The 16,138-nt window shown below is 46.7% G+C and overlaps 1 protein-coding gene across 3 annotated transcripts in view; it reads right to left on the reverse strand.

Moving 5' to 3' along the window:
- Positions 1-16,138, reverse strand: part of SPTBN1 (spectrin beta, non-erythrocytic 1) — a 200,366-nt gene that overhangs the window by 58,493 nt on the left and 125,735 nt on the right. For all 3 annotated transcript variants that reach the window (XM_065929289.1, XM_065929290.1, XM_065929291.1), the window contains one exon: positions 9,485-9,636. In XM_065929289.1, coding sequence (XP_065785361.1) covers positions 9,485-9,636 — 152 coding nt within the window. The remainder of the gene's footprint in view (positions 1-9,484; positions 9,637-16,138) is intronic.

Consider the following 16,138-nt stretch of genomic DNA (forward strand, 5'->3'; position numbering starts at 1 on the left):
GCAGAGTGGCAAGGATGCAAACATTGTGCTAACACTGGCAGATAGTTTCCCAAGTTCACCTCTGAGTGGCCAGAAAAGGCTGCATCCTAACTCATTGTGAGAGAAACAGTGTGGGTGGAATTAGCATTTTTAAAGTCAACTTGTGTACAAAGTCAAGTGTAAGTGTTTGTTGCTCAGCCAGTGACCCCATGGACTGTAGCGCACCAGGATCCTCTGTCCATGGGACATGGACATGTCCTCTGCCCATGGGATTCATCAGGCAAGAAGACTGGAGTGGGTTGCCAATGCCCTCCTCCAGGGGATCTTCCCAACTCAAGGATCGAACCCATGTCTCCCACACTGCAGGCAGATTCTTTAGGATCTTAGCCACCAGGATCAGGACTCCCAAAACAGAGGTCACCCACATCACAAACCTAAGTCAGCCTGTTCTGGAGAGAAACGCCTGTCAAGGAGCCTGAACACATAAGGGTCACTCCCCAGGGAAGAGCGCTCCATCACTGCTTGTGAGGCAGCACTGCCCCATCCATGGACTGTGTCCCCCTGAATAGAGGACATCAAACTCTCTACCAAACTGTTTTAGTTCTGTTATCTGACAGAATCTGAGCGGCAAGACGGAATTGGTTGGGGGCTGTCAGGACCTTTCCAGGCTGCTCCAGGTATAACTACAGTTTTTTTTGACCTGATCTTGAAAAACAACCTCAAACACACAGGAGACCTCTCAAGCCTCTGTTCTCTGCTACAAAATCCCAGTGGACTGCGTGCTCATTTCCATATGAATATGGGGTGCAGGGGTCTGGGAGGGGGAAGTATGGGAGGGGTCCAAATGCTTTCCTGCAGGTTGGAGAAGCCCATTGTCAAGTGGCAGGAACCCCAGGCTGATGCTGACTGGCCATGCCAGGTGAGGGCTGAGGATGGTTCACCCTGATCCAAATGCAACACAAGTTCCTGTTAACACCAGCCATCAGAAACACTACTGCATGGAACACAAGGGAAGGAACTGAAATAATAATGACAGAGAAACCTCTTCGGTTGGGTAAATGATTAGACTTCTTCAAATAGTTAAAAAAAAACAAACCTCACCAATTTCCAAAACTCAGAGGAAATGGAAAGTTTTCAGGAGGCCCCTCACCCCACTTTGGTTTTATATTTTTGCAATTCTTCCAAAAATCAAATCAAGATTTGGGCAGGGGTTGATACTCTGCTCTTCTCTCCCTAAAGTTGTTTTATTTTTAATTTTTTTACTCCTCCTGGCCATTACATCTTTTAAAACATCAAACACGAACAAACCAGATCCATGAGTATGCTTCTGCTGGGCAATTCAGTATAGATGACGCTGCTAATGTTAAAATATCCACAATTTAAGTTACAATTACCCCACTTTCTAGCAAATTGGCACCTTGTTTCTCAAGTTTTACCTATAACATGAGGATAATATCAGTAATAATCTTAAAGGGCTGCTCCATAAATGAAATGGTGAACTAATCATCACCGTGTTTTCAAACCCACAAAATGTATCTACAGAGGCACTTCAAGGATTTTCCTCCCAACAGTTATTCTTAAAGCTGTGGGGGGTCAGCGGGGGGAGCATGCCCCACCTAAATTTCAGATTGTTTAGAAATAACACACTTCTCTGTAGACAAACAGGAAATGTTCAGGGTCTAGATAGAACTCTCCCACTGAGAGCCAGAGAAGCTGATACACGTCAACTGAAAGACAAATTTAATACCAGAATGGAATGTGCCTCCAAATGATGGTAATATTACTCTTCTAATCCTGACACCCTAAATGGTACTCTGAACAGGAATAAAAGGAAATGGTGGTAGAGAAAACTTATGAATAGCTGGTATCTAGAGGAAGAGGACATGGAAGGAGGGAAGGGCGAGGATGTGAATCTTCACCCAAACCTTGGCATTTGGGCCATCTAGACATAGTGAGACCTCTGCAATTCAAAGTATATTAGGAAACAAGGCTAGAAAGCATGATTTACAGAGATATTACTATTATTAAATATTACTATTATGCTGTGCAGCTAGTAATTCAGACTAGGTTAACTGTTAGGCAGTGAAAGTTGCTTCATCGCCTCACTACACCTCTCTCCATGTTTTTCAAACCTTTCCCACATTTCATCTTAATTGAAACTCAATCAGCTTCAGTGGCACATGAATCTCCTTTAAACCAAAAGAACAAACCAGATGTGGCGAGGTTAGATGATGTACTGGTGTCACAAGGAGGAGTAGGAATTAAGACTAAAAACTCAAGAATAGCAACTCCTAAGAGGTATTCAGAGAGGGTCTCTGAAGTGTTTTAATGCTTTAAATGGTATTCAGGCAGGTTTAGGGAGAATCATCACAGGGAATTAATTTTAGAAGAGGTAATGATTGCACAGACCTATACACAGAAACATATATTAGGTCATGAAAACAGCAAAGCTCTCAATATCTAAGAATTCCTAGCTTCCATTTTCTGGGCAACTATGTTATTTTTTTAAACCTGTTAAGTGGTTTCTATCTTATCACATTTAATCTTCACACTAACACTACAGAGTAGTAACGATTATTATTCTTGTCATTGTACAGATGAGAACATGTCTGTTTAGAGGGGTGAGGTGATGGCATGGCTGGCTGGTGTGGTGAGCTGGGATTCCATGATGCGCTCCCTTCAGGCTACACCAGGAACCAAGTGCGGTACAAACACATTAGTATGTGAAAGAAAATAACGAGGCTTGGGTTCCCATCTGGCAGACAGTTTTCGTTTTTTTTTTTTCAGAAGAGCTATTTTTATTTTATTCAACTTCCACCTTCTCAAAAGAAAGAAGAGATAACAATGGAGAAAACTGAACACACAGGATCTGGGGGAGGGGTGCATCTCTCAGTAATAAACTGAGAAGTAATAAACAGAGAAGAGCCACTCTTTCTGCCAAGAGGAGGAACATTCCCCGTCTTGTCTCCATTAATTATTGTCAAATTCCTAGTGGACCAAGGTCCGTTCCCACGGCAACATGCACATTTCTGTCTTCTGTTGTCCTTTCTGATGGGGCAGTTTGAGATGCCATGAATGTGGAGTCAAGGATCAATACCAGACTCACATGCAACTCAAACAAATCGGGGTGCTCTGCAGGCTTGGGTTCCACTGAGGAAATGCCTATATTTACGGCTCCTCCTTTAAATCCTAACAAGGATTCCTGCTCTTCCACACCAGGGCCGTGTTCCTCTGCTTTGTGGTCGCTTTTCCTGTTTCCCTTCCTTAGTCCCTTCTGGTCCCAAATCTCTATCAACCACAGCTCCAACTCATCTGGGCCGGCTTCAGAAACATTGTCTTTCCAGCTCCAAAGGTGTGGGAATGACATGGCTAAGTAACCAACCTCCAGCAACTGACAAGGTAATTTTAAACTGCTTAGGAGAGCAGCCAGTTCAAGCCCCACCCCTGAGAAGTGGGGCGGTCCTGGGCAAATTTGCCTTAGAAAGGGAAAAGGGAGCTGGATGGCCCCTCCCAGGTCCACAGTGGGCTCAGTCCTGAGTTTAGACCAGTTACACACTGTGAGGCATCTGGGTTTGCAGAAAGGTGGAGTGACTACAATGGCAGGGCTTTTGTCAGAGCCTAGAGATGGAAAAGACAAAGCAAATGTTTCCTGGAGCTACTTTTAGCCTCCGTGAATAGAGGAGGATGACCTGAAGGCGGACTCCTGGCAGGGTATTTTGGGAGGACCCAGGGGAGCTGGGCCACTCTTCCACCCTGCTAAGCCCTGCTCCCTCTGACTTTTCTCCATGTGTGTCCAAAGTCACCTTGAAGTCACCTGGAGCAATAGATCTCCAGGGCTGCAGGGGGACAGAAGGCCAATCCTGGGAGCTGGGAGAAGCTGACTGCTGAACACCAGCTGGATGGCTTTGCTGGTTGCTTACTCTCTGTTTCAGCATCTGTGAAATCAAGGGATCTAGCTTCGGGGTCCCGAGTCCCTTCCAGCTATAAAACACAGTCTGAGCTGGAGGATGAAAGACTCACTAGCTCACCAGGTGAAGTCTAAACTGCCTGCTCATCTCTCATTTAGGTGGAGAAGAAATAGAGAAAAAGACACTATTGGTCACAGTGTGCCAGAGTGATGGACACTTGCTTATGTCTTTGCCTTTTAATCAAAAATCAATGTCTGCTACACACACATGCATGCCTCTGTTTAATACAGAGAGTAGGATGGAAACACTAAGTCCAAAATCTTCTCTGATACAACAGTCAAACTTATTTCACATTAAGCTCCCAAACACCTCCCTACACATCACACTCTTGAGTTTTAAGAAGAGTATAAAATGATTCTTGCCCAATTAAAATTGAAGGAGAAATAACATACCGCATCTCAATAATTCCTGCCCATTTCCTTCCTGGTGGGGACCCACTCCCCAGGACAATCTTCTTCTTCAATTGGGCTCAATGAGAAAGGAGGGGCCCAACATACAGGAGAGTGGCTGGAATCTAAGTCATATTCCTCAGTGGTGATAGTGCTTCTTCTCTAAAGTGTAAGCTGTCCACTTCATTAGACTGTGAGAATTAAACAGATTATGTGTGTGACAGCAAACACTGAAAGTGACTGACTGCCATCACTCCTTCTGAAAACAAACTCCAATTTACTCAGGATGCTCTTCCTACACCAGTTGCCTCCTGACAGCCACTCCACGTGCTCTCTTCACTCTTCCTCACGCTGACACACGACCCCTCTATTCTATGGCCATCCACACCTGAGCCTCTCCTCTTGAATCCAGTTGCAACCCCACACACCGGGTAGGGTTTCTTGACACTCCATCCAGAAGGCCACTTCCTTTTCTGAATGCCAGTGCTTTGGGGCCATTCATTCAGTTCTTTATCACATAAGGTATTACTATTACCTGTTACTATTAATTCATTTTTCGTATCTGTGCAATTAGACTTGAATTTAACAGGGACATTCTCCTCTGGCTGGTTTTTTAGAACCAAAGCAAATTCTCCCTCACAAGAGATAAAAAACAGGCAGGTTCTGTGGCCAGTTCATAAAATCCTGTCTCTACAACAATACATGCCAGCGCGGTTCTCCTAACAAAGGTTTTATATAAAATGCACTCAGGGTAGTTCAACATGGTATTTATTTAAGGCTTAGCAAATCTTATGGTAAGTCTATCTTCTCCACCTAGTTCAGCCTGTTTTGGAATTAACAGTGGTTAAAAAAAAAAAATCCTGTTTTTGGTGCTTTGTCTTCTTTGAGATTGATGAACAGAATAAGACAGAATATTAGGAAAACAACAGGCAGGCAGAAATCAGTGATACCTGTTACTGGTAATGGTGGGAGCTGGGGGGAGAATCGAGGTGTTCAGAAAACCTTGTCCTCTCGGTCAGAGGAAAGGGCTCAGTCTGGCAGAAGCAAGGCAGGAAACCATCTCACACAGAATCATTCTTCACGCCAAGGCCCACTGAGGGAAGGGGGCACAGGCCAGCTTCTAACTTGGATGAGGACCTGTGGGCTCTACTTCACTCCCAAAGTCCAGAGGCCCCATTCTTTCCAAATATCAGTGGGTCATGCAACCTTAACCCTTCAAGTCCCATTTCTAATCTGGCCTTGGGACCTGCGACTAATGACAAAGTGACCAGCACAGATTCTGTGCTCACCGCCTCTATGTGGTCAGTTGACACCAAAGTCAAAGGTGGTCTATATTCTTTTTGGGGGGGCCTTTATCTTTTAACTTTCTGTTTTGCATTGGGTACAGGTGACAAACAATGCTGTGACAGTTTCAGGTGAACAGTGAAGGGGCTGAGCCATACATATCCATGTATCCATGGATATCCATACACATCCATACATATCCATACATACATATATCCATGTGCCGTGCAGCAGGTCCCTGCTGGTTATGCATTTAAAACACAGCAGTGTGCACACGTCCATCCCAAACTCCCTGACTGGCCCTTCTCCCTGACAACCTTAAGTCTTCTAAGTCTGTGAGTCTCTATTTTGTTAGTTCATTTGCACCATTTCCTTTGAGATTGCTTATATAAGGGATGTCATACAATATTTCTACTTCTCTGACTTACTTCACTCAGTATGACACTCTCCGGGCCCATCCATGTTGCTGCAAATGGCATTATTTCATCCTTTATAATGGGATGAGTAATATTCCATTGTATATATGTAAGGGGTGGTCTATATTCTTTATGGAACTTTAAAGTCAGATATTTATGAAGTTATAGTCCATGGTAATTTCAGAGTAACACACTGTAAAGGAATGGTTTTGTCATTAACCCAATCCCAGTCTGCAGCAGCTTCCGGGCTCAGCCTCAGAGATTCCTCACTGCCCCATAAGCTAACACACCTTGAGGCAAAGATAGCAACATGGAGCCAACCCAAGTCAGAACTAGGGGTAGGTGTGTGTGTGTGGGGGGGGGGGGATTCCTGCCTTCTCATATTCCACAGTACGTAAGAATCAAGTGTCTTGATAACTCCAACATCTACCCCAAACCTGCTCAAATCTAACCCAGATTTTATTAAGTCTAAATGCAGGGTGGGATTAGGGTGAAATGATGTGGATCATTAAGTGAATGCGTTTTTTTTTGAACTTTGCGCAGTAAAAATCAAGAAAACCTCCTCCTCTGTGAAGAAGGATGAGCTGGCTTCAATAATCTGCTAATAAAATAAATTTAGACACTCCAGTCCCTCAAACATCTATCTCCTACCCACGGCCAAGTTGGTGGTGCGTGCTTGTGCTGAAATGCTGCCGGAGACACAGCTGCAGATGGAGTGCAAATGTTTGTGTAACCCAGGGATTCGCATCACTGGTGCAGAAAGCCCAGAGCTGACTGAATGTTATCTGATGATACACATTTATCTGTGGACATTAATTTACCTAGGCCTGGAAGTTCTAGCAACAGCACTCATTTTGGAATCTGAAGATTCAAGGATCATTTGGGGCAAGCCCTCACGGATGAATCTTCTCTTCCTTGGGGAGCATCTCTAACCTGAGTCCCTGGCAGCATCTGTGGCCAATAGCAGAGTGTGGTCTGTGTCTTTTCCAGAAGACTCCATGAACCAGATAAGCCGAAGGGCCAAAAGAGCCAAAAATCTCTAGTACAAAGGAATAAGAGCTGTAGCTCGCTCTCTCCATGGTGTTAGTCACTCAGTCATGTCTGACTCTTTCCAGATCCCATGGACTGTAGCCTGCCAGGGTTCTCTATCCATTGAATACTCTTGGCAAGAAAACTGGAGAGGGTTGCCATGTCCTTCTTCAGAGGATCTTCCCAACCCAGGGATCAAACCTGGGTCTCCTGCATACTGGCAGATTCTATATCATCTGAGTCACTAGGGAAGCCTATCTACGGTATCCTTACTTTTTTTAAAAAACATTATTATTTCTTTTGCCCCGTGGTAGAGTCTGTAGGATCTCAGTTCCCCGAGCAGGGATGGAACCAGGGCTCTCGTTAGTGAGAGCTCAGAGCCCTGCCACCTGGACCACCAGGGAACTCCCCATGGTATCTTCACTTTTGGAATAAGAAGACTGATCAGACTCCCCAGCCAATAGTCAGAGATGGCTGGGAGGAACGGATAATAAAAGAAGTCAAGGTGCTCAGGGTTTTATGAAGCGGTAGGGCATTGCTAAAGACAGCCTCTGCCCCTGACTGCCTGAGAGGACGCAGACAGCAGCCCCCTCATGTTCCTTCACCCCTGCTCTCCCAGGCCTCTGGGTCACTGCAAAAAAAGGGAAATATATATACTGCTGGCAGCAAATAAAGACAGGAATGGGAGATTTCTACAAACCACCAAGAATTATGCCTTGTTGGCTGCTTTTTTCTTCTCTTATTTTTGTTGCCCTGTTCAGAATGAAGGGCAAAGGGCTTGACCCCATTTATTATGTGGACATTATCACACACAACAATCTTCTCGGTATAAAAGAACTACAGGCCTTCCAGGGTGAACCATTTGCTCCCCATGAGACCCTACGGGGACAAAAATAAATGTTCAAACTAATTTTCACATAACCTTTAATGATTTTTTTAGCTACTTTCAAAACATCACTCCCCCACCCCAAATCAATAGACAATTACACTCGGTTAAACATTAAGAGGGAAAAATAGGGGGAGGGGTGGTGTTGGTAAGAAAGTCTGGTTATAACAATTATATTTAAAGGTGCATATCACAATATTTCTGGTCTAGACTCACTGTCAAAAAACAAACCAAAATGCAGTAAATGACCAGCCCTCCCCATGTGAACCCACTGCCCCGACTCCCACCTCACAGACTGCCTTCAAGGAGGCATCATGGCCAGAGGCAGGAGCCTCCTTTGTCTATTTGGTTTGTCCAGTTTGACCCATAACCTCTCCAAGAAAATGAGGCAGCAAGACGTGCATGCTCAGGAACAAAGAACGTGGACCAGAGGTGCTGAAGAGACGGGGCTTTGCTCTGTTTGGGGGACCCTGTTCCTGAACGGAGGGGTCAGGAGACAGAAACCTGACTATTACTACCTGGGCTCAAAGAGGCAGTTCTGTCTGTGGGATAATGTTAGGACAGGGGACAACCTCTGCCTATGGTCAGAGGTGTGTGGGTTGGTCTGCATACAGACCCACTGCGGCTGTCAAGTTGCAGGGTGGAGATCAAGTTAAAAATAAGGCTTTCTGGCAGCCCTGCCAACCACCAGCATCATATTTTCCTGGTGATGTCACTGCAGATGTGGGCTCGATCCCTGAGCATCAGCCTGTGGCTCAGCCCCACTGCCACCTATGGAACTGTCTATACTCCGGTAGAAGACGGCATCCATCTCTGCACCAAAGCCAGACAAAACCTGTTGGGCCAGTTACAGTGACTGCGTTAAGATTCTTGGGTCTAAGGTTCACAAACAAAAGTCACATTAGAGACAGCTGTGGGAGCTCTGGGGAAACAGAATGGGGAGAACATTTTCACAGTAGGCTGACAACTCCTCTGCCCAAAAAGGCTGGGTGAGTTCATCAGAAGCTCCACATTTCCAAGGAGACAAAACACCAGCCTCTCCCTCCACCCCAGAATAAACAGTGTGCATGGAAGAAACAAAAAAATGCCAGAGACCACTGAACTCAGTTCCTGCTACCTTAAAACAGCAGCTCAGATTTTCCAGAGAATCACTAAGACACAAGTTTAGAATTGTTCCATGATTTCAAGGGATACAGATTCATCCTGGAGACCAGCACCCAAGCCTAGTCCTTAAATTTCCAGCATCATGCTATTTAACAGGGACACCAGCCAGGATCTTTCTGACCAAAGACAATAACTTCGCCAATAACCAGAACAAGGCCACTTCATTACAATTCAAGAAAATCATCCAGATTCAGAATGCTACCCTGGAGCTTTCCCCACCGTGCTCATCAACTCATCAAGCCTCTGAGCCTCAGAAGTATCAGCCATTAACTGCATAAATCTACAAGAGACAAGCCCACACTTGATTTTTCAAAACCATTTCCCCACCTACGGTACAAGACACTTCACAGCCGCCATCCACCCCCTTACCAGTCTCTCTCCAGAGAGGACCTCCAGTAGCTTGATGAGCATCCGTCCATCCCGAAGGTCAGTGTACAGATCTGTGATCCGGCAGGACACCCGGGCAAGGTGGGAGTTGACCCACTTGGTGAAGGTCTTCTTTTGTACAGCTTCACGTTCATCTGTAAGCAAAGGAGAACTTGCTTTACCACCAATCACAACCTGGGGGCAGTGGGTGAGGGGCACGAGATGCCAGCCAAAGGAAGAAGAGCAAAGCTCAACTGTAATGAACCTCATAGTCAACAACTCGGGAACAGAAGAACTGGACAATCCTTGACTGTCTGAGCCCCTAAGATAACCACCAGCAGAGCACCCTCTGCTTTTCTCCCAGCTTTTTCATTTTCTCCCACCTCTGCTGAGGCAGCAGGATGTGGGTCACAGTGGGCAGTCCTGCCCACTAGTGTAACACGTGGCTGGTAAAGTTTCTAACGTGTGTGTCACAGCTGTTACTCCTCCAGAGGCAAGTGAAGGAGAAGCACACAGTGTGCCGAAGGACACGGGGCAGAAAAGCTCAGGAGACAGCTAGAAACGGCTTCTCTCACGTACAAAGCACCAGGCATCACCTGACAAGATAAATTCAGGTGCTATGACCCTTTCGCCTGCTTAGCTGGATGTTCAGTGAACAGAGAAGATGGTGGGCAATGTGGCAGAGTACAAGGAGCGCTGGCCAAGCCTGGGAGCCCAGGGCATGGGCCTGAGGAGACTTTGTCAAATATGTGCTGAGACTCTGGGCTCAGCACCCCCTTCCATAGAGTGAGTGGACGACCACCATTTCCAAGCTTCAAGCGTTCGTGGAAAAGGCCACTGCTGGTTTACGGTCTAAAGTGGGGTGGCTGTACATCTAAATCATCAAGGAAACAAGATTAAGCTTTTCAAGCCTCAGTGATCAAGGCCTGTCCAAGCCAAAGCCAGAAACTCTAGACCCAACTACGTAGAACAGGCCCTTTGCACCCCATACAAACAGGTTTCCCATCTCCTTGCTCTACCGAGTGTTTTAAACACAGGCCATTGCAGATCTTCAGCGGAGGGCCATGGAGTGTGCCCAGGCCACTGATTCAAACTCCCTGACTGTTCTCTACCAAGCTACCCTTTAATCACATACTCACCCCACTGCCATCAGCATGAATTAGTCCTGAAAGGACCCAAGACTTCCTCTTTCCCGTGTGAGGCCCAAGCCAACCAAGAAGAAACTACAAGAAAGGGAGGAGACCCCAACAACTTTTTCTGTATCTCTGTACCACTGAGTGACAGGTAAAAAGCAGCCTTGCTGATGGGGTGTGTACTTGGTGGCCTGGGTGTTCTGGGTTCCCAGGATGGCCAAGGGGCCCTAGGAATATCTGCCTGGAAGGTTCTGCTAAGGCCTCCACCCACCACAGGGAGGAAGCTAGACAGAGACAAGTCTGCGTCAATCACTCAGTTGTGTCTGATTCTTTGCGACCCCATGGACTATACCCCACCAGGCTCCTCTGTCCACAGGATTCTCCAGGCAAGAATACTAGAGTGGGTTGCCATTTCCTTCTCGAGGGGATCTTCCTGACCTGATCAAGCCTGGGTCTTTTGCACTGCAGGCAGATTCTTTACCATCTGAGACAGAGACAAGAGATGAGTCTTTACTGCTGCCAACCAGGCAGGTGAGACCACTGGGGCACCTTCCAAGACAGGCGCCCACCTGCACAGCCAACAGCTCGCCTGGCTCCAATCTCCCCTGAGAAAACAGCCCACCAGAGGAAAAGAGGGCCTTCCCCCATGACAAAGGCCTACTGAAAAGACACAAAAGATCAAAGAGGGCAGGACTGAGGGAACAAGGAAAGAGGTAGTGAGGGCCAAAGTGGAGACTGAAAAAGGAGCTGTGCCAATAACACCATGATCGGTGGCAGAGAAAAGACCCCATGCATTATTAATCACATAATCATCCTGATGGCTGGTATCTTTACAACAGGGACATGGTAGCTGCATTTTTTGGCCTTAGGTTGGCTGTTCTGAAAGAGCAGGTCCAGAGCAGAGCACACAGACACATGAGGCTTCCCCTAGGCGCATGCCACAGATGGAGAGTGACTTGTGGTTTGGAGGTGTTCAGGGTCAGCTAATTTCTTTCTAAATTATATCTTTTATGTGCTACATGGTTGGAAATGTCTTTAATAAAGCTCTTGATGGTATCCTAGGCTGTAATTAAAGGGTCTGGGGTTCCATGCCACTGCCACACCCAGCCTCTCATGGGAACAAGATGTAAATGAAAACCTGCTTGGGTAAAGTTATTCCTAAATAAACAAGTACCACATGTGTCCCCAGTCAACTGTCACTCCTTCGGGTGAATCTCACCTTATAGCAACACCTCCGGCTTCTTTCAGGTTCTGAACAAATAGGTTCCTTTACAAGGAGACTCCGAGGATCTCCTTCCAGAGGCAGTCAGACAGCCCTACAGCACCCTGTCCTGAGGAGTCAGAGCCCACCCCAAACCCTTCCCTGGGAAGATACAAACAATGAGGTCATGGGGGTGGAACAGAGGGAGCTGAGTGGGAAGAGAAGAGGCTGAGGCTCTGTGAGGGGAAGGCTCCCCAGAGCGGCTGTGGTCTTCAGGACCTCCAGGAAGCAGGGAAAGAAGAGGAAGAGAAGTTCAAAACCAAATCTAAACAGAAAGAAGGAGAACTTGCTCTCTAGCCCTCTCTCCCACATCTCGCTCTCTCCTCTGCCTCCAGCCTCAACAGCAAGCTCTGCGTGGCATGAGCGTGCTAGAAAAACCGGAGGGTTCAAGTTCCTCAGGCTTGCACCACTCACTGGAAAAGGCATGGAAGATTCCATCCAGGGACTGGTCCAGAACCAACGCCCTTACGACACATGAGGGGCAGGAAATGGGCTCAGCCGAGAGACACAGAGCCGGGCCAGCTTAGCGTGTCCTCTTACAATGGAGGACTTGGTGAACAACAAACACTTCTGAAGCCGGAAGGAGGGAAAGGGAGGGGGAAAAAAATCTCCCCAGCAGGCCAGCTGAGGATGAGGCCTCCTGTCTTTGGGGACTCCATCCTTTGTTCTGCTCTTCCCAGGAAGGTGCAATGACATCACCCTTGCACTCCCAACCCAGCAAGGCCAGGGCAGACCTGGCCAGACGCCTGCCCGAGGAGGAGCTGGGGGCCCTAGAGGCAGACAATGGAGGACAGTTCAGAGGCGTGTTCCCCACTTCAAACTTGCTTTCACTGGGCCTGAGCTGAGTAAGGAGGCAGCCAGAGCACTACAGAAAAAGAGCACCTACTTCTGGTTCTACAAGTAGCAGCACCTCTAGAAAAGGGAGCCCTTATAAGCACCACTTGATCTGCTTATTTAGATCAGTGGTTCTCAACTGGGGGCCACTCTCCTCCTGAGAGTACAGAAGGCAATGTGGGATATCGAGTTCGTGGATTGAGATGCTGTTAAACATCCTCCAGGGCACAGGGCAGCCCCTGCAGCAAGGAATTACCCAGCCCCAAATGACAGCGGTGCCTGAGCTGGGTTGAGAAACCCTGGTTTAGACCTCTGGGCTGACACTAAGACACCCCAGCTGGATACTATTCGGTCATTACTCCCTCTGTTCATGTCAAAGGCTTTTTGACCTGGATAGTGTGCTTGTTGGCTGACGGCAACAGAATCTCCCTGCCCATTCAATTCCACAACGAGCTGCCACTTTCTGGCAGAAGGACAGGCAGTGGGCTTAGTGGCGGCCAGTGTGGCATGGGCATTTCTGTCTCCCACGCCATCTGCACCCTTCTTTGCCCTTTCAGGGCCACATACTGCTGTTACTCGATCCAAATCACACCTGTATCTCCGCCTAAGAATTCACCCGAGGAGCCTGACATTGTGGCAAGTTCCCATCCATCTCTGCCCCAAACTCAGCAGTGGTGTCTGCAAGGAACAGGTACCCCGCAGCTGCCCCCTGTGAATGTATCTCAGCCATGCTTGCCCTGCACCTCCGGCCTTACGTTTACGCAGAGGGGCTGACCTAAAGGTGGTCCTGGCATTCAGCGAGAGGACATCAAAGTGCCCGGCATGTTCTAACTCTCACACTTTTCTCTCACCCTCTCCCTTTCCCAGCAAAGTAGCCTGTTCAACAACTCCAACCATTCAAGTAACTTACCAAGGATCATGGAATCATATCTCAGTGTAGAACAAGGCTTGCAAGTCAACTGAGTCAACTTTCTTTTCTTTCTTTAAGTCTTTACTGAATTTGTTACAGTATTGCTTCCGTTTTATTTTTTTATTGGTCAGGAATCAAACCCGCACCCCCTGCACTGGAAGGCAAAGTCAAAATCACTGGACCATTGGGGCAGTCCGAGTCGACTTTCTTTCAAAAGCAAAAACTCCCTTCTACTGCACCTGGACCAGTCATTTAAAAATTTTTTTAAAAAGGGGGGAACTGTGTGTATACAGTAGAGCAGGAGGCTAATAGTTGTACAGAAAGAAAACAACTTGTTCTTTCTCTTTAAAATAACAATACCATTCCCACATACTTACTGCGTCCCTGGTACTGATCTGTGTGCTTTATTCCCCTAACTACTCCAAGACACGGGACCTATTAACTCTCTAAGACAGGCTGGCTCCAAAGCCCAGTTCTCAATCACTATGCAATGATGCTTCTACCACAACATTCAAAAACACACGTTTCAATGATATCATGAGAATCACCCTAATTTCATCATCGTAATCCAAGTCTTTACTTTGTTAAAGGGTCCACTCCATCACTGAGCAGCTCCAACTATTGGGGTGCTGTCTCCATCAAGACTAGATGGCTCTGTAGCCTGCCGAGGAAGCCTGCTCCACCTCTGATGCTATGGAAAATAGATCTCCTCACTCCTTTCACGTAAAAGCCTTCAGGTCTGAACACTCCTCATTGATCCCTTTTTGCATGACGGTCACAATGTGGTGCACAGATTGAAATCCAAGATGGTACCTGAAGACTTGACCACCTCTTGGTGACCTAAACATCACCGCACACCTACCAACACAAGCTCAGACTTGTGGGAGCTACAGCACCAGCAGTCCAGAAGCATTAAAGTGGGGATCTTTGATCCCTGGGTCAGAAAGATCCTCTGGAGGAGGGCACGGCAACCCACTCCAGTAGTCTTGCCTGGAGAATCCCAAGGACAGAGGATCCTAGAGGGCTACAGTCCATGGGGTCACAAAAGAGTGACTGAACAACAACAAACATATTAGAGGAGCAACCCTCAGATATAAGGAAAGTGGGGAACCACATAAGGAAAGGGCAAAATGAAGCCCTAGCCCTCCGAGGGAGAGAGTCTGGTGAGGTGGTCAGCGTGTAGGCGCAGGGGTGGCAGTCAGAAAGGACTTGTAAGGCGGTTCTCAAAAATAAGTTTGCCAGAACCACAAATTCTACCGTGGAACCCTGAGAACCTAGAACCAAAAAGTGGTTCCAAACACAAAGATCCAACCAGCTAAGTCTTCTTAGCTCCACAGGCTCAGACATGAACTAGCCAACCACTAGGTCAGTGAGGACCATTGGGAAGCAAGTAAGAAACCCAACCTTGAGTGAGAAGCAACATCTGCATTGGCCTCTGATTGGAATGGGTGAATTACATGTGACTTTCTAGCATGGTGCTCTTTCCTGAAAACAGAATTTTACAAGATGACACTATCATGCCTCTGAACAATAATTTACACTTTCTCAAAGCTCACTAACTCAGAAGACTAACTCTGTCAGGGACGTGGGACACCAGCGTACTCTCCAGTAAAGCCCAAGGCTTGTGGGGTGGTGGGCTGTTCAGTGTCACCAGCCACCAGTGACACTGGCTGTACTGGGTGTCCTTAGGTGTCACTCTATCTCTTTCACTGTTTAGGTTAAGAAGGATTAGGATCTTTTCCTCTGAGTATCTAGATTCACTGTCTTTTGATTTTGGGATGTGTGTGTGATTGTCTTTTGTTTTTGGGGTGTGTGTGTGTGTGACTGTCTTTTGTTTTTGGGGGGGGTGTGTGTGTACGTGCTTAGCTGCTCAGTCGTGTCCAACTCTTTGTGACCCCATGGACTATAGCCTAATCTGAAATTTTCAGAAGCTGTCTCACAGAAGGAGGATGAGATATGTAGAACAGAGAAACACGTACTTCTTAATTTCAATCAAAGGGCTGTGAATATCCTCTTCATCATCCCCTTTTAGAAGCACATAACTGACTTTCTTTTTAGGGAATAACTGTGATCAGTACTGGAAGGCTGGAACACTTTTTAAAGCTAACTTACTCTGGAGAACTGGCTCTAACTGGAAAAATGAACACTGTGTTAGCATGAGTTAAGTTACAGGTTATAGAAATAGCTTTGACAAACAGAAGGGCATTGTGTTATGGAAATGATCGTACAGTATCTTTCCACAACACCCTCTGTACAGAAAGCTAAACATAACCACATTCACCATATGCTTCAGCTCCAGCTATGGAATGAGACGGATGGCAGCCAGGGATGAAGAAAGGCCTGGAGGCATGAAACCATCTCTGGATGGAAAAATAAGGGAAACACAGAAACAAGGACTGACAAATGACTCTATTTATTATTCTCTCAATGACTGAATTTATACCTGACTGAAAGAGGGGAAATCTTTCTTCTACTTTTCAAAGAGTCAGAATCTGTTGCTGTAACCCAGTATTTTCTAT

The sequence above is a fragment of the Muntiacus reevesi genome, chromosome 3, assembly GCF_963930625.1.
Source record: "Muntiacus reevesi chromosome 3, mMunRee1.1, whole genome shotgun sequence".
NCBI lineage: Eukaryota > Metazoa > Chordata > Mammalia > Artiodactyla > Cervidae > Muntiacus > Muntiacus reevesi.